Source organism: Corvus moneduloides, chromosome 2, assembly GCF_009650955.1.
Source record: "Corvus moneduloides isolate bCorMon1 chromosome 2, bCorMon1.pri, whole genome shotgun sequence".
Taxonomy (NCBI): Eukaryota; Metazoa; Chordata; class Aves; order Passeriformes; family Corvidae; genus Corvus; species Corvus moneduloides.
Window position 1 is genome coordinate 8,419,700 of NC_045477.1, and position 19,823 is coordinate 8,439,522.

Below are 19,823 nucleotides of genomic sequence, written 5' to 3' on the forward strand. Positions count from 1 at the left end.
ACCAAAGATATTCAGAAATAAACTTTAATAATTTTAATAGCTCTTGCACGTTCTTGTGAGTTTTTCTAAAATCTAGATCCTGAGTGGTTTTTTTTTTTCCTCAAATATGTTAATTTGGTGAATCTTCTTCTCCATCATCTCCATCCTGCCTGTCTATATCTGTGTCTACCCCCTGTTTCCCTCAGCGACCAACCCAAAAACCAGAACCTCAAAGCTTCGGTGAGAATTGCCGTTGATTTTAATATTTTCTGTTGAGAAACAAACTTTTATATAATTTGCCTTGGTTCCTGTTAAAAATTGTGACTTTTCTAGCCCTGAATTCATGAGAGGGAAATGCTTTAATATAAAAGGGGTGCCAGAAACTCCAGACCTGTACTCTAGTTGGCACTGTCTAGTTAATTTTGGAGGAAGTTAATGGTCTCCCACCTTAGGTAAGAATTCTACTTGTAATTAATTTTGCACAAGGGAAGTATGTAGAAGCTGCTACAAAGTGTAAAAATTTTTTCTTCCTAAAATCATATTCAAAGGTTATTCAGGCTGCCAGGTTCATTAGAAGTGATGCTGTAGACTCTGGAGACCAGGTGGGATCACAACTGGAGTGATTGATTGTGTTTTAATTTAAATTAATTTCTCCAAAAAGCAAATGTGTCTAAAATACTAATCAGGAAAACAATTTAAAAATAATTGTCAACAAGCTAAACAAGCTATTACCTAGTAAAGATTTTTCCCACAGCACTACATAAATAGAATGTGTAAATGATGTTGCCTTTCTAGACTTGTTGAGGTCTGAGAGTATTGTTTTGACTTTCAAGGCTTTTCCTGTTTTGTCATTAGACTTTGTGGGATTCTATTCTGTCTTAATCCAATTCTGAATGTCAGTAGGTATACTGATATATTTCTGTGAGCCTTTAGGAATAATGGTAGACGTAAAATTCAGAAATCATGTGGTGTCTTAAGTTTTTTGGTTTTGGTTTTTTTTTGTTTTTTTTTTTTTTTTTTTTTTTTTTTTTTTTTTTGTTTGTTTGGGGTTTTGGGGGGGTGGGGGGGGGTTTGGTTTGGTTTGTTTTTTTAATACTATGACCCTTTTCGCCTGAGCACTTAGGCAAAATTTTAAGTTATTTCACAGTGTAGGAGATGACTTTGGTACAAAAGTAAGACTTTGATTTACAATCTGGATTCAATTTTAATTAGTCCAGCTTCCTTGAATGCAGCAGTATAATCAGTAAGAGATGATGTTGGTTACAAGGATTTAGGGCCAGCAGATGTCCGGGCATCTCCTTTGGGCCTTTTTTGAGGCTTTATTTTCAAGGCTTTTTGAGACTGGATGTTGTGTCCATATTTTGAGGGTTAAAAGTCATAACTAAACTGTGTAATGGAAGAAATCTTTTATTTAGTTTTTTTCCTCCTCCTTCATTTTTATGGAGTTTCGAGTGACATCCACAGCAGATGTGCTTTGAAATGCTACAGGTAGGGTTAATGTATATAAACACTTTGTCCCATGAGCCACAGTTTTTACATCAGGACAACAGATGACTTGCTAGTCCCCTGCTGCCAGTCCAGATGTTCTCTCCAGCTCGGTCTTCTGAACTTCTGGTGGAACAGCTGATTATAGCTCAGTACTTTTTTTTTTTCTTTCTCTTTTTTTTCTTTTTTAATTCAGTTTTTCTTAAAGTGGGTTATAAGCTGCAATAGCTCAGAAAATGCTTTTAACCTTGCTGTCAGTGCTGCAGAAACAGGGCAGCTGTCAGGTGCTGAAGTTTGTGTGCTTGTTCTGGTGTAGGTGGCCTCCTTCCCAGCTTGCCCCTCCAGAGTGGGGTGGGTCACCTGAAGCTTTTCTCCGTTGTCCTGTGGTCCACCCTCGGGCGGGTATCTTGGGTGCTCTCTTGCATCTAAAACATCCACCTATGTTTGGATGCTGAGACAGTGGCCTTTTCTGCCACCCAGTGTTTAAATCCTGCATAAACCTTATGCTGTATTATCTGGGGAGAAAAGGTCCACTGATTTTGCTTGACTTTGGGATCAGAGTCTTTAAAGATATATTTATCTTCTAACATCCTCAGCAGCCTCTGTTAAGCTCGGTGTTTAGTTCTTCCTTGAACAGCTGTTCTTCACCCAAATTGTTTTTCTTTCTTCTGATTGCCTACTTTGCCAATCTTTATCTGCCCCTGGGAGATATTAGTAGGTGAAGTGAATTGGAACATAAATCTTTCAGAGCTTAGTGTTTGGTTAGTAGAGGTACCTGTCTGGGCTCATAATTCCCTAAACATAGCTGTCCAGAATATTTTTTGGTTTTGTTTTCCTTCAATTCAGTGATGAATTCTAAATATCAGTGAAGGTAAAGACTTGTTGCCTTCTTTGGGAGCATCCCCATGGTTTGTAACAGTTTTCAGGATGAAATGGATGCACTCCTATGTGGATACAAATATTGCTGCTAGCAAGAATTTCTCTTGCTTCTTTCCAGTCCCCTGAGATACTTTTCTCTCTCACGAAGATATTAGCACAGTTCTATAAACTATGAACGCCTGTGACCTTGCAAAGCCTTGTTTATGGTACAGTAGAAAAATCTTTTGACAATGGATGTTTTAGGATTTTAGCCAATCACCCCAAGGGGTGGCTGATCCTTTGACCAATTAGACTGTGAAGAAAAAAGTCTATAAAAGAGTTGTAAAATAATTAAATAAATGAATCTTGCTGCACAATTCCTGCCTGCTGGATCTCTCTTCTTCTCCCTACCACTGCAGGATGCTGTGATACTGCTACTCTTTATTGCATATACCATCAGCATTTTAAATAGATGTAAGTTAGTGCTCTGTGCAGTACCCCACGGTGTTAGAGATTCAGGTTCCTTGCCTAGTGCACTTAAGGAAAATTGGCACATGAGCATGAGATACAGACTGCAGATATCACATTGTGTGTGATCTTGGCATCTACCTCAGGGGCCTTTATTCACACATGTTTTAGAGTACAAAGATTTGACTGCAAACTTCATGCACACAAAGGATAGGTAGGATTTAAAAGCTTGTGGGACACTCATTACCTCCGAGGTGACACCTGAGCAGACTCTGCTGGCCAGGCAGGTGTCAGGTGGGAGAAAGGAGACTGCCATTACTTGTCACAGACCCTTGATGGTACTGGGTTATCCTCTTTACTGTTTTGTGCTTTTCCACATTCTTCCTTTTGAATCCTAGTGCTCCTAACAAGCCTTTCTGTCTGTAACTTTACCTTTCTTACCTTGTATACTTCAAATCTAAAGACTTTTTTCAATTTTCTCTCAGCTAAGGAATTTTCTTAGAAGCTTAAGGGATACAGTTTGGGACACAGGAAGAGAGGGAAAAGCAAATAGGGGTAGCTTGCTCATAATTAGTGAATCATATTCAGTTGACTTCTCAGAGTGTAAGAACTGTTCTCTTCTGCAGCTTCTGAGGATTTGGCACGGTAAAGGTGACATTCTCCCAGCTGCATTTAGGCAGTAGTAAGGACATCCAATGTCATGCCATGGTTGTCACAAACATGTTTTCATTGGGGAGAATCTTTGGCCATAATTCCAGCTAAACTAAAGGTAATACAGTGAGAGTTGTCAATGAGAGGTTCTCAGTCATGTGATGTCTTCGTGGTATATTGTTGATTCTAGGGTAATTACAATAGAACGGGGATGTGAGTTGTGTTTCATTATGTAAAACATAAAGCTGTGCTGATTTTAATTCATTTCCTGCCAGTCTTCCTCTACTAAATTAGTTTAGGAAAGCTCTGTATTTAAAGATCTGCATAATATGCATTGGAATTTCATTTGGCTGGCAAAGATTATTTCTTAATGACTGTTTTAAGGAAGCACTGCTTGCAGTGTCATCGTGAGATTTTTATTCTTCCCCCCACTCCTCATAAATGTAATCATTTTGATTAAAGATTGTCTTTCGAAACACTGTCTGCCTATGTTCCTTAGCACTCTGCTTCTAATAGACTGGACTTTGATGGTGACTGTGACAGTATAAAAATAATTTATAAAATTTAAACCTTAAAGTCTAATACCTTCTGTGCCTAAAAAATCTTTGTTTCTTTTTGTTTTCTCCTCTTTTTAGTCATCATTGTGAATACTAGTAAGTAAACACTTTCAAGTATGGGGACATTGCAGTTTATAAATTGCCATTTTTGAAGGGAATGATTACTGAAAGCATTGACAGAAGGGATGATATATAGGAACTTGCTGCAATGTAATCAGAAAAATTAAAATAATAGTGCAAAAAAAAAAAATTCCAGCTATGATCATATAATTTATAGTATATGCAGTCTAGAGCTGCTGTATAATTGCTTTATTTTTAATTTTTTTAAATTTTTAATTAAACAAGCTTAATTATTTTACTCTACTGTACTTTGGTATAACAGACTGTGAAGCTTTAAATCCATAGGTGCTCAAAAACTCAGAGCTTCACGTAAGGATCCATGTAGGTTTCTTTGAAGTGTCCAGTTTCTCAAATTAACCTCCAATGCAGCATTCACAGCTTTGTGTGAAGTTTCTAAAACGTAGCTGCAAAAAAATTGGTACATCAATTAAGCAAGATATTGAGATGTGAAGAAAGGCACACTGAAAAAATGCAGTCAGTAGTTCTAAATTTTGTCAGGTAGCACATTTCGAAATATAGAGGTCACCACTTGTAGCCAATTAAATTCAATCATATCTTGAAAAAAGATAGTCACACTTACCTGAAGCTGATTATGGTATTTCAAGAAATATCTAAACTTAGCCAAAATTCCACACATTGCAGAGAATCATTTTGCATCAGTCTAAATGCAGTAATGATCTGGCATTTAGTAATCCACACTTGAATTAACAATTTTCACAGCGTTCTTAAGTGATTACATGAGCAGCATCTGTTGTGAATAGAAGATTGTGCTGGAGAAAAGGCTGATGGTTGTGTAAGTTTGAGAAGAATCCACAACTTGGGAAATATGGGATGCTGACTTGCTTCTAATAGGGTTTCATCCCAAGAAATTCAAGGTTGGAGGAAAATCATGCATGGCAGGGAAAGAAGATGGAAACATTAAGATGATTGTCTGGGTTTTTTTGATTCTAGTATGTACATTTTGTATAATGCACAGATCCACTTGAAATCCATTTTTTGAAAGCTCAGTGGAGAGAGCAGAAAATAAATAACAACAGGGAACAAACCAATTAACAACTATGTCTACAAAGTAGGAAAATATCAAAATGCTGTAGCATTTCCAAAAGCCAGTAGCATATGTATGGCTAACAGATCAGAAATAATCTGCAAATAATTATGTTGATCTAATTTATTACTTACAGTCTTGAAATGGGATGCCATGTTTTCTTGAGAACACCATAAAGACAAAAGTTCCTGTCTGTAGAAGGTGATTGAAAGTGGAGATGGAGAGCAATGCATACAACAGAGCTGGGCAGCCTGCTGCTTCAGGGAGTGGCTGTCTCTGTCCAGACAAATTGCTTCCCACCTGTAGCCACTGACTGAGATTCAGCTTGTGATGAGACTGTACTGGTGATAGTATGCTAAAATTTAGGGAGTATTTATAAGGATTCACTCGGCTGTGTATGAACTTCTCTGTAGGGGTTATTTAAATGCCAAAATTACTTTGAAAGTGATGTGTTATTGAGAGAAATTTTATTAGAGTTCATACTAAAGAAATAGCAAGAAATTATTGGTGAAATTATAAAGATAAAAAAATAAAAATGGTTCTACTGTTCCTGTTATAATAGTAATAGATGGACAGGGAGCAGCTTTTGGTTCTGGTCTGGCTGTTTTAGTTACAGGAGAAGTCAGAAGAACTGAAATAGTGTACCATGTCAAATGTGTCTTAATGAATAAGGAAGGTACTGTATTAAAAGCTTTATCCCTGGAAACAGAGCAAATTGTTCTAAACCAGGTCAGGAAAAAGAGTGGTTGGTGGTTTTTTGGGTCTCTTTTTTTAAAGCATTCTATATTTGCTTGGCTATTGTCCCCATACATTTGCTTTGGGCAGTTTCTTGTAAAAAAGGTGTCTTTATAGAATTCTTTCTAGTTTGCCATGAGAACTGCAATCAAACACTTGTTTGTCCTGGTTCATCCCTGTGTCTCCTCTTTGATAAGGGGGCTAACTCTGTACCCAATATTTGTATGTATCTATATTACAATTCTTTGTCAGCTCCTGAAAATTGGTGTAAAATTATTTGGAAAAAAAAAAAGAAAGTAATTGCTGTAGTTATTACTTAATAGTTTAGATAGCTGACACAAGTTTTTCTAAGTTATTCTACTACAATTAATTTAGTGAGTTTATTTCAGGGAGAGGGAAGCGAGCGTACAAGTAATACTTTGTAGACCTTACTCCTCTTGATTTATTTTGTCTTACTGCACAATAATTAAGTCCTGTCAAGTGTAGTTTTAAGGATAGATACATGTGAGCAAATAAACAAGAATGAAAAAGCACATCCATAGTCACTACTATGTGCTCTAGTAATTTTTTTCTGTAGGAGACGACTTAATTTGTTCAAAGAGCTGAGTATGACGTTCTCTGAAGAATTATTAAGTAAAAGTATGGATTTTTTTTGTATCTATAATATATTTAGTCGTTGCACAAAGAGTGTTTAACTGAGTGTATTTGTCAAAAGGCTTCACAGTGAAGAGAAGAATGCTCTTTGCCATCTTTATTTTTATTCTTTATTCCTTTAAGATATGTGAAGAAAGTAAAGTAATGACTGTTGTCACTTTGCTGATTAAATAAACACATTAGATAGCCTCTTCTTGGCTGCAGGGATTTATGTAAACACCATAGAATTTGTCATGTGAAGTCATATTCCTTTCTCCCTGTCAAAAAAAGAGTTAGACCCTCCAGCCTGTGTTTTTAACCCACAAAGCTTCAGAGATTGGCACTGTCCTTTACTGTTTTCTTCAGTGCTTTAGAGTGATCAACTTTTTCCCCTCTTGCTGTTTGTTATTTGGCAACATTTTTATTGCTCTGTAGCATACCTTTGATTAGGGCATGATATTTTAGAACACATTTGGCTTATTATTAGTATATCCAAATTTTCTAAGAGAGTTCTCCAGTAGAGTAATAGTGAATTGGTGAATAGTGAATAGAGTGAATAGTGAATAGGGAAATTGGTGTCTTTTGAGGAAAGCATCCATTTGTTATTAAACCACAGCTCCAAGGGAGATCATCCCTATTAGTACTATGAGTACAGTGTTACATTTTTGTACCCTGACCTTTTGCAAGCAGGTGGAGGCAGTGCTAAATTCCCCCTTGTCTTCCCTCCCTTCCCTTCTCCCCTGAAGGAAAAAAAAAAAAAAAAAAAAAAAGGTGGAAAAAACCATTTAAGTTATTGTTTCATTTATTATGACACCAAGTTAGTCAGCCTGGTAAATAATCAGAACAATAAATAAGAAGAAGAAGAAGAATTTTTCATGCAGAGGAAATATATCTACTTCACTGACTTCAAGTGTCAAGTTTATCTGAAAGAATGACATTTTGTGACTCTAAATGATGTAGCCACAGCTACAAGCCAAAAACATTTCTTATTCTGAATTATGTCATTTAATTAGAACAGATTTCTGTTACTTTATTTAGTTTTAAATGGACTAAACTTGGACATTCAGAAGCAAGTTCTAAAAGTTGGTGTTTAAGGAGCCAAATAGCATAATCTTTCAAAATGCTAAATATACAGTTGGTTTTAGGGATAACAAGTAGGTGAACTACTTTTTTCTTGTTGAAATTTAACTCTTGCTATTAAGATTCCGTAGATAGTTTCTGTGTTCAAAGAATTGGTGAATTAGAGTAATTAGTCAGCCAAACACAGAAGAAAAAAAAATATCCCAAAAGATCTCCACTGCTCTTTCTCCCATTTTCTGATTTGAGTGTTTAGTGTTTATTACCCTGGATTTTTAGACTATTCACTACCCGGAAATCTGAAATTCTGTATTTCTCTTTCTACAAATTAGCTGGGGGCTTTTAAGCACTCTAGGGTGGATGCTTAGGCCCTGTAAGTGATTCACAAAGTGAATGCTTTTTGGAGAGGAAAAAAGTCAACTACAAAACACTAAAATTTGCATTATCAATGTTTTCAGGCTTCCTTTGCCACCACCTTCTTGGATAAGGGCATTGGAAAAGATGAAAATCTACTTTGACTTTGTTATAAGAAATTCCAAGGTAATTGTTTTATCACTGTGTTAACTGGGGAGGAAACTGAAAGTCTGTCAGGAAATGGGCAAACTGAAACAACTTTCAGCTGGGTGTTCTTTCCAACCCTTACCCAGTGTTGGCTAAAAAAGGTAGTGACTTATAGAAAGTAGTGCAAAATAGCATTCTTATAAACTCATTAAGTGTGTACTGGAAAGAGGGAATGTTTCATGGCTTTCATCAACAGTTGCTCTTAGCACAGAACCATCCTTACCCAAACTTGGAAAAACAGAAACATTTGATTAGAGTCTGAGGCTTGAGCAGCTCATTTGCCAGCAATCCTAGACTGTCAGTATATGCAGGGGCAAACTTGTTTTAAACTATTTCAGAGACTCTTAGCTTTAGTTTTCTTTGTATTTTGTCCTGGCCTAGACAATGAAACTTGTTTTCTATAATATTATGAAGCTTTCACTTCAGATGTGTTTTAATTAAAAGTTGCCATCATTCTGCTACCACATAAGCCAGGATCAGTAACAGATGCACTGAAATATGATCTGAAATAGAGGCTATCTGTACTAGGAATAGTTGATCTCATTTCAGTTAAAAATCATGGAATTTCATTAAAAGACCTTACTGTCAAAAATAGACATGTTTCCAGTGTATGAATTATACTGGTAGATTAATATGTCCACATGGAGATCAGTAACAAGTGGTGTCCCTGAGGAACTTAGTGGGATTGAAGTTTGGGGATGGCACCAGACTGGTTGGTGTGGTTGATTGGCTTGAGGGAAGGGATGCAGGACAGGACTCAGGTGGCAGGACAAGGGGCAACAGTTTCAAACTGAAAGGGTAGATTTAGATCATAAGGAAGGACATAAGGACAAAACTTTTCATGATGAGGATGCTGAGACACCAACGAGGTTGTCTAAAGAGGCTGTGGATGCCTATCGTTAGAAATGTTTAAGTTCAGGTTAGACAGGACTCCAAGCTGACGATGTCCTGCCCAAGGCAGGGGAGTTTTGACTAGATGATCCTTAAGGTCCCTTCCAACACAGATCATACTGTGGTTCTGTGATTTTGTAAAAGTTCTTGTGCATTAATCAGTTATCTTAGAAGAACAGAAGTTGGTTTAAAACTGTCAAAGGGTTCTATTGCCTTGTTGTGAGAGTTGCCATTCCATTGTTGACTTAAAAATGTTAATACAGTACTCAAAGCTCTTTGAAATGTGGAGGACCGTTTTGTTTTTAAGCAACTTTCTGAGGAAGCTGTAGGCAGTAGAATATGATTTTTGTAATTTATGTCCAAGGACACTGATTATTCTCTCAATATTTACAAGATACTATCTGAGGTTTCCATTGTCCCACGTTAATTTCAGTGAATTAGTGGAAATACAGCTGGATACATTTTGGCACAGTATCTTTCCCACCTGTCATTAGTGGAGCATACAACTTTGGTGGCTACAGAAAGATGGTGAATATGTTAGAATGTGTTCAGGTCACAAGAGGTTTTAAAATAGGTGCATAATTATTGAAAAATAGAATAATGGATAAAACAAAGTATAGCTGTGAATCAATACAAGAATTACATTGTAGCTATTTATGCCAGAGACTATTCAAATAATAATTTTGCTATGTATTTTACTAAGCAAAGCTACTGTAACAATCTATCATAAATGTGTTTATTATTCTCATATTAATCTTCATGAAGCACAAATTATATAGTTGAAATGACAGTATCTAGTAGGAAATTGAGATTAAAAACTAGGTGTCTTTGTATACGAACCTGTTTTTCAGGTCTCTGAGATGAAAAAGTATTTATGAAGCATACAGAAAGTGTATTTGCAAGTTCACAACTCTATTGGTACAGCACAATCTGAGCTAATATCTTTCTTGAATTACATTTCTGAAGAATGTAACTTCAAAAAGTGCAGCAAAGAGAGAAATACTGCACCGTGCTTAAGGATGGTTTCCTTTTTAATATGAACTCTGTACTTCAGATCTCCTGTGATGGTTTGTGCAAATGCAACAGCTTTGCATTCTGTGCTTCCTGAAGGGGAGTGGGCACTGATCCATGCCCAGGTTGGCTTTGCTAGGTGGCTGCCTAACCTTGCAGATCTCCTGAATCCTATGCTGGGGATGATCTAAGACAGTCTTCAGGCTCTTTGAGCTTTCCACTGGAAATGTTTTTCTGTGAAGGTAATAATTCATTGTACAAACTTTTCTGCCCTTCATGCCAAAGTTTGTCATGTGGTTGAGAATCTTGTACCATGGTGCTGAAAAGAACATTCTGAACTGGATCCAGAGCAGTTGCTCATGTTGAGGATAAAATCTGGAATCTTGAGAGGAAGTAATCTAAGCTTTGTATTAGCTAAGATTAGTATAAAAAGTGAACTTCCCTTAGTCCCTGCTTCCCCAGGGTTGGAAATCTGTAGATCACCACTCAGGATGTGGAGTCAGTATCTCAGAAGCTTCCTGTGTTGTCTGTACTGCATGATGACTGATAATGAACACTTTTACTCATCTTAAAATTTTCTTATCCTTCTATAGATTTGGCGTTGCTACCAACTGCCTAGTTGGGAGGAAGGGAAGGATAGACTTTTAGTCAATAAAATACAGACAGGCAACTAAGTCTTCAGGGATTCAGTGTGTCTGTCTCTGAGGGTCTCAAGTAAAAGGATATTCAGATAATATGTTCTAAGCCGATGGTAAAATGCTGGTAAAATGCAAAAGTTTGCCCCTTTTTTAGTCTTCTCTATGTGATAATAACTATTCCTTGTGGCTTTTGATTTTGCTGTGTTAACATAAAAAGCAGCTGACATGCTTTGTTGCTTGAGGATTAATGTTTTGCTTTGGGAATTTAAAAGTAATTACTTTAAAAAAATAATCTGTAGTAGCATATGGACACTGAATGGTAGACTGATAAGGTATTGTACAGGGTATCATGGTATAGATAAACTTGAGCCTCACACCACTGCAGCAACTCTGATTTGCCATCATCTGTGCACAGAAAAGACTTTTCAATCATCAGTGGGCTCTAACTTTTAGAAAAACAGATATTTGATTATATGTTTGTACTAATGCTGGAATTTTCTCAAGGGCAGAGGTCTGGTCTTGTTTCACTTCTCTAGTGCTTTTTTGGGGGGATTTTTCAAAATGTTCTCTTTTGTGAAGAATTCTACTTCTTGGCTTCTTAAATACCTGTTGCTATTCATTAGCATTAGGAAAAAAAAAAAAAAAAGGCACCTGAATTCCAATTAAACCAGTTTGTATTTTCATTTTGAAGGTACAGGAAAAATACAAATGCTTTAAATATTTTTGTGTGTGAACCAGACACCCCCTCAGTGTCCCTTTGGAGTCACTATCTGAGCATAAATTAGGGAACCAGTATTTTAAAATAAAAAATGAAATTAGGTTTATAGAAAGCACTGTTTCAGACTTCTCTGAAATGGTTCTGATGTTAACAATTTGCCAAGTTGTTAATATTTTTGTCACTGCTAATGGAATGAATTGATTTTGGGTGTAATTTTGTTTTGGTACAAAGGGAATAAAGAAAGTTGAGAATAATTGTTTTCTATTCTTATACATACATAATAGCATACTATTTCTGGGGAGAAAAAGCACCTCAAAATAAAGTAATTAAATCTCCCTTGACACTTGATTCTGTACCAGCCCCCATCTCAACTCTGGTGCTGTTTTCTGGGTAAAGTTCAGGATAATGGTCTATTTAAAATCAAAAGTCACCAGATCTGTAATAGTTTGTAGCTATTTCTGCACTACATTTAGACTTATTTTGAAAGCAAACTCAGTGTTGAACAGTAAACTACTGTGAAATGTTTGAGATCTCAGTTTAATTATGGAAATCATGAATTTCATTTAATTGTATGCAAATTCTGACAGTATGTCTTTAAAGTTGTGATTTAGTTGTATTTTGCAGAACAGCAAGTTTTGTTTGTTAATTTTCAGGGTTGATTATATGACCAAACAAATTTAATATTTTCTAAGAAGGTTACTTTGGGAGTATAGAATTTTAAATAAACCCAAATATTTTTGTTTTATTAGTGTATAATTTACTTGGGTAGAGTATAAGTAGGACAAATGCTAATTTATCCAAATCATAGCTGAAATCCATGTACACTTTATCAGTACTTAAAAGAGTTTTGTAATATTACTTTTGATACTTTTCTCTATTTTAAAATGTGTATGCCCTGCAGGCTCTGTTAAAACTGCAGGTAATTGTCTTCAGTACTTACTTTTTTTTTTTCTTTTCTATTTACCTGATGAAGCCCACAGAGCAAAAAGCATCAAGAATATTACATTTCATTACAATAAGTACCTACCTGCTCTGCCTCCAAGGCTGTTCTTATACTCACATTTTGCAGGACATAACCTTTGCTGAGTAGTATTTGAATTATTGCTTCCATTTCATAGGGCAAATAACTGAATGCTTTATTTGATATTAGTTTACTCCTACCAAGTGTGGATAGGACTAGCCAGAAAAATGTAAGCCTAGGACATTGCTGTGTACTTGATATATTAAACCCTTATATAGTCTATAGTTCATTTGAGGAGAAAATTTCTTTTTATGCAAATGGCATTTCAGTAAAGTCATGTGAATATATTCATAAACTTCTTTAATTCATTGGCAAAATATGAGAGAGACTTGATGCAGAATCAGCCTGCACAATTAAAATGATGTGTCTTTTCAAGGAATGATCAAATGTCTAAGCAATTGAAAATTGGGAAATTCTTTCACCTTGCTGTATGGCACTGCTTTGTACCAAAAGAGGAAGTAGAATTTTGAGGGGGAAAAAGTTAAAATACTTTCATGAACACTTCAGAACTACTGGTTCTGTCTGAATAAAATATGTGTCTATTTCTAAGAAATCATTTTCCCAAAGTAATTACTGAATATGAGTCTATAAGTCTAATAAATGCATATTGCTATTATATTGTTTACAGCATATTGAAAAAAAGTGCTTTCTCCCTACATAGCAGTGGACTTATGGGGCATCAGGATTAATGGTTCCAGAAAGGCTGTTCTCTGGTATGGCAGTCTGGAAGTACAATTTTAACTAAACTGGAAAATCCTCTGCATCTTCGAAGCTGCTCTCTTGTCTGCTCTCAAAACAGCAGCTGCATAATAACCAGTGTTCTGCTTACTAGAATTTTTAAATAGAAAAGTGTAAATGTATTGTACATAATGTATGTTATGTGCAATATATATTAGTATTGTTATATATTTTTTCTATTTTTATATATATATATATATATATATATATATATATGTATACACATATAGAGCCAAACTGCTTCTCTTATGAAAAAAAGCTGAGGGAGCTCAGACTCTTTTGTTTGGAGAAAAGAAGGTTCAGGGGAGACCTTACTGCTCTCTACAACTTCCTGACAGGAGGGTGTAGCATGGTGGGGTTGGTCTCTTCTCCCAGGTAGCAAGCGACAGGATGAGAGGAAATGGCCTCACATTGCCCCAGGGGAAGTTTAGATTATATATCAGGAAGAATGTCTTCACTGAAAGGGTGAGCATGTGTAACAGGCTGCCCAGGGAAGTGCTGGAAGAACCATCCCTGGCAATGTTAAAAATGTGTGGATGTGGCGCATATAGGGACATGGTTTAGTAGTGAACACAGTGCTATTAATGGTTATGCTCAATGATCTTGGAGATCTTGTCCAACCTAACCCATTCTGTGGTTCTATATATTATGCATATAATATGTCTATTTGTCTGTGGCTTATGGAGAATTGGAATTTTGCCCACAAAAAAGGCACAGAAATAATTGTGCAACCCTGCATCCAATTAAATTAATTTACCACTCCTAACATTTGCCTAAGAGAAATCAGTGTGATTTAGTTTGTGAAAGAACTTCAGATCTTTACTGAACAAATGCCTCCCAATTTGAAAATAGTCCTTTCACTTTGAGTTCTCATGACGTTTTCATAATACTACTTAAATAATTAAGGACTTTTTTTCCTGAATGCTGGCCTTGAAATTCTCAAATACTTTTGAGCTTTTCCATTTAAATTCAGGGAATGGAATGTTAAGGCTTAAGCAAAGATGTCTTCTGCCACAACTGTTGATAAAAGTATCCATTATTTTTTACTGTTAGAGGAAACTTTAAATCTTTCAGTAAATTATTTGATATAGTCTGTAATTATGTAATATTATCAGCTTTGTAATTATGCTGGCATCAATAAATCCTCAATTTCTGTGGCTAAGAATAAAACTCTCTTCCTGGATTTAGAGGTTAATTTGCTGCTTCTGTCTCCTCTAGGGACTGATATAGGGGAAATGGCATGTTGGTTCTGACCTCTTTTGCTCCCAGGTTATCATACGCCCCAAGAGGACAGCTCTTTTGTTTGTTGTCTGCACAGTCCATTTTGGAGACATAAAGCAGTTTGGATTGCCAAACAAAAATTCTTTTGGTCTGTTAAGGACTTCATCTCATTCTGTTGACTGATAGAGATGAGTATGTTGCCATGGAATGCTGTTTGCAATAACTGGAGTGCAGGTGTTGAGAGCAGTGTAGGGATGTGAGTCAGGATTGTCCCTTGGTTTAAAAAGGCACTGGGGCACTGCTTCAGTTACTCAACCCCTTATGGCTAAAGAGGGCTGGGGATCTTGGCAATGATATTATGTAGATGGCAGAAGGGAATTACTTGTGGTAAATTAAGGAGGTCGAAATTCAAAGGGATTTATTGTTGCTGTTGTTATTTTCCAAATAGGTCGAGACTGGTTACCCTTTTGTATAACTTTAATCAAACAAAGTAACAGGGAAACTGCTCTGTGCTCATAAGCATTGGTGAAAAACACTTCTCTATCAGATCTAGATGTTTTGGCCATAAAATAACTTGTACCAGATTCAGTGAAAGTTAGCATTATAGTTAGCAATGTATTCATTAGACTGAATTCTAATTTCTTTGTTTAGCAATATTTGATTGAATTTAATCCAGGTAGCTGTCGAAATGTTTGGGGGTAGTTTGAGAAATAGTATTTTAGCAATTCAGTGCTACTATGTGTTAAGTTAATTAAGCACTAAGAACTGAAACAGGTATATCATCATAAAAGTTGAGATTCTTATAAGGTCAGCAGCTCTCCAATACATAGTAATAAATGCAATTCCTGAAGGTCGGCATTAATATGGTTCAAGAATTACATCTTCAAACTGTATTAGACACAGCCAATATTATTTTTTGTCCATAGTGACAAAATTAACTGGTTTAAATGCATTACTTGCATCTAAGTATTTCATGTTCATCATGGATTGGAATTTAAAATGCTTTTGGTGAATCATTATTTTGCTTTTTTATTAGTATAGAGGAAAAGAGTAAATAATAAGTGTGTCTTGTAAGCAATTTCACAGATTTTCTGCTGATCTAGTATAGGAAAGTTGTTAAATTTCTCATCACCTCATGAAACCAGGTCATCTAGGTAGATGTGCTCATTTCACTTTTTCAAACAAGAAATCTGTTTTTTTAATAAGTGAGCTATGGGCGCCATGGGTTGGGAAAAAAATCCAGTAATACTTCTCTGCAAAGACCTTCTTTGTTTTGAATGTCTGAGTGAATCCTGAATTACTTAGATTTCTTGCACTGTAAATCATTCTGTTCCTTAATGATGATACAGTATAACCTTCCTCTCTTTGATCATGCATGCAAGGAAAGAACTTTCTCAATTTTGTAATATGCAAAAATGTGAGATTTTTAGGATATCATTTAAGATACGGCTTTTTTCCAGAAGAAATTACATTCTTAATGGGTGCTATCCTGTTTCCATATCTGTCTGTAAAATACAAGAATGTACTGTTCAAGAAATGCTCCTGAATTACTGCTTCTGTGGCGAATGTATCACAATTATGCCTCTTAAATTTTAGCCTCTGCTGGCTTTCTGCAAAGTTATTTGTTCAGTCAACTTCTATGTCTAATATTGCTCCTCCAATGAACAAATTGACTTGGATGAAAAAATGAACCTCTGTATGGTTTGTGTCATTTGCATGTTTCAAAAACTGTTATTCTGGCTCATGTTTTGGAGCTGTGTAGTTATCTCTCTAAAAGTCAATCTGGTTGCTAGTACTTGATATATTTCCTAAAAATTGTCCTAAAGCTGAATTTTTCCAAGTTTAGACTAAAATCAGAGTTAATGTGATTGTTTATTTATTTATTTATGATTTTCTCTCCCATGTGCAATCAGATGCTTGGAAAACATCTGCTGCTCCTACTCAGGTTTTTGATCTCATCAATTTTCTAACTAATACTTTGGTGCAACAAATTCATCTTGTTTGTTCTTATTGTAGTCACTTTTTCATCTAAAAGTCATTACAGTTTATTTTCATACTAGTTCTCCATCTTTTCCCAAAAATCAATCTTCAGTGCCAGCAATGGTGGAAAAAATTACATTTGTTATCCATTTTGAGACTCCTGTGTATGTTTTACAAATGTACAAATCCTCTTCAGCATCTTAAGGACCTTGAGGTTATAAAGTCAAGCAGTTTGTAATGAGAAGAAATAACTTTTAAGTCTGGATGGTGCTTGTAGTAATTAATGTACTCTTTGTACATGCATTATCTTAATTCTGTGTGAGATACTATTTTTATTAGCTAAAATACTGTGCTTTTTTCTCATGGTATTTGGCTTGCAGGAAATAGCTTTCTGTGAATTTCATGCTGAGTCAGAAAGAGATACAGCAAACATTTGTACAAAATTGCTTTTTTGTGACTGGTTTGCCAGTTTGTAGGACTTTTGATACTTTTCTATCCCTTTCAATATCAGAGCATTCTCAATCTTGTTCATTCGCTGCAAACCATCTCACCTGAGATATAATAAATATATGAAAGGTTCTTGAGACAACCTCCTGAGATCTTCCTAGTGTAGTGTTAACTTGTGAATTGGATGATTTGAAGCAGGGGGGTGTAGAGATGGAACAACAACAAAAAAAATCTTGTTATGTAATGTATGCCCAGGAAAGGTGTTGAACTGAGGGAATTCACAGTGAGCTGATTCACATTTCCTAAATCTGGAGATTTTGATTTGGTAACATTTCTGTGTTTATATGCACGAGTGTGTATCTCTTTACAGTGCATGCAAAAAGAAGGAGAAATATTATAACTCTATGGAAGCAAATAATAATCGGCTATTTAGTGAGATCAGGATTTGACTTTATAGTGTGTCCATAGCCTCCCATCTTTTCCTGTAATACCACTTACTCAAGACTTAAAGCATCCCTCATATGAGGAAGTTCTTTGGAGGAAGGAAAGTGGGACATTTGTTTTGTCAAAACTGAGTTTATTCCTTGTGTCATAATCTCTTCCTGAATTTACTGTTTCTGATGTCTTTTTAATGAGATACAGGAAGTGTCCCCTTCACTGCCTTATGCCTGCATAAATTGTCATGTGGTTTGTGCGAGGTTACCCCTTCTGTCTCAGAAGGTGGCTGGAGAAACGCTGCATGTTGCTGTGTGGCTGGTGCTCTTCTCTGAACAGAAACTTGGTAGGAAGCGGGGTCATAGATCTGCTGTCTTGGGAAATTGGTTAGAGAGAAATCATCACATTGGCAAGTGTTGAAGACATGGGCAAAACCAGTTCCACTACATCACGAGATGGATGAATGAGGTGGGCGAGCTCTTTGAAGATGTGGCTTGCAGGAGATGCACCTGAAGGTGTCAGAGAGGGCTGTGTCTTGGTGGGTGAACAGTAGAAACAAGATGTGAGGATCTTTTGAAGCTACAGAGACCAGTGTCCTGGGAGAGGAGGTGATGAATAGTAGGAAAACTGTTCATGAAACTATTTTGTTCCTTAATACCAGATTCTGTTCATGAATGTTTCCATGTGCTTGCTCACTTTAGAACCTCCTTTATATTTTGATTTCATCTCTGTGCTTTGTGTATGTGTGTGTCATACCCCATTCCTGTTCTGAATTTCAAAATATTTCTCCTCAACTTCCCCTTGGTTTACTTTTCAAATGTGTAAATTTGCCACACATTAGGTGATTTGGTACTCTACTGGTGACATGTGATTTGTAATTAATTGAGAAAGGCAGCTTTCTGACAGCAGCTATGCCTAAAATTTGCTGTAAATCCATAAAATCTTGGGGAGAAAATCTTGCCTATTAAAATTTTATTTCCATTTCTATAACATCTCTCCCCATCTTTAGAGAGGGAAAGGAAAATTACACCAGCAAGTATGGGTAGTAAAATACAGTATATGTGTTCAGACACTACCTTGTTAGATGTCTGTGTAGATAGCTGACAGTTTTTATAACCTCCTATTTCCAGTTCTTAAGATTTTGTGCAATAAGAAGACAAAGACTTAAAGACAAACATTTTAGGAAAAGGTTAATGAAAAACAGGGAAGAAGTCATTAAAATGGTAAAATGTATAGTACAAGTACCGTATGTGCAAGTGGGGAACATGGTATAAGGAACTCTAGTTGATCCCAAGGTTTTTAAAGCTTAGTAAACTCTGCTCATGTTGTTTCAGCTGGGAAGTCTTGAGATTCCTTCTGTCTAATTTGAGGATGTGGATTGAAGACTATCGCTTCGATGGATTCCGATTTGATGGTGTTACGTCTATGTTGTATCACCACCACGGCATTGGTAAGCAATTTATCTGCTCTGATCTCAGCAGTCCCCTTGCAGTTGTGTTGCTGTAAATTTTGCTGTTTCTCAGAGGGGAAAAAGGGGTTTAGCACAGGAGCTAGCACAGGAGCTAGCTCATCAACAGAGCTTGAAACTAGATGGGAGGGGGAAAGGGTCAAAACCAGGCTTGCCAGTGATGAGCAATGGGATGGCTCACCCAAAACTTGAGGACATAAGCACTAGGGATATCCCTCAATCTGCTCCACAAGTTGTTGGCTACAACCAACCACACTGGAAGTTCTTCTGTACCAACACACACAGCATGAGGAGGAAACAAGAGGAGCTTGAAGCTTTGGCTCAGTCCCAGGGATGTGACATCATTGGTATAAGCAAAACTGGTGTGATGAGTGACTTGAGTGCCACAGTGGATGGTTGGATGGGAGCACAGCACAGCTGGCACAAACAGGTTCAGAAGATTCCTGAAACACCTGAATGATACAGGGTGTGGTTCTTGGGGATGGTCCTGTGCAGGGCTAGGAGCTGGACTCAGTGATCCTGATGGGTCTCTTCCAACTCAGGAGATTCTGTGAATGATCAAAAAATTCCAGATCTGCTAGTATCTTGCTTTGTTGCTATGAGGATAGATGGAAAATCATTAATACGTTTTGTGCTTATAAAATGAAATATTGTATAAAATACCTGTGTTTTCTAAAAAAAGCTTGACTGTGGCTTTTAAAACTCCTTGTCTTATTAGGCACAGGGTTCAGTGGAGATTACAATGAGTATTTTGGCCTGCATGTGGATGAAGATGCTTTGTGTTACCTGATGCTGGCCAATCACATGATTAATTCCTTGCACCCAGAATGCATAACCATAGCAGAGGTAAGATCATTTTGCCATCCTCAGTACATTAATATTGATTATTTTGCTTTAGGATGTGAATTCCCTGTTAATTATCAAGTCACACTTTGGGTACTCAAGCAATGACATGAGCTGAAAAATATTAATTAGTGGACAGACTTTGCCTGGTGGGGAAAAATGATCTGAATATGCACTTTGGGAATTTTCTCTGCATTAATAGATTATTAATTAATGTGGCAATTCCTTTTTCTTGTTTTTCTC

At 36.4% G+C, this 19,823-nt stretch overlaps 1 protein-coding gene across 2 annotated transcripts in view; it reads left to right on the top strand.

Annotated features, from left to right (window-relative positions):
- The window catches only part of GBE1 (1,4-alpha-glucan branching enzyme 1), a 143,408-nt gene that overhangs the window by 68,728 nt on the left and 54,857 nt on the right, over positions 1-19,823 (top strand). For both annotated transcript variants that reach the window (XM_032096931.1, XM_032096941.1), the window contains exons 8-9: positions 18,604-18,719; positions 19,456-19,583. In XM_032096931.1, coding sequence (XP_031952822.1) covers positions 18,604-18,719; positions 19,456-19,583 — 244 coding nt within the window. The remainder of the gene's footprint in view (positions 1-18,603; positions 18,720-19,455; positions 19,584-19,823) is intronic.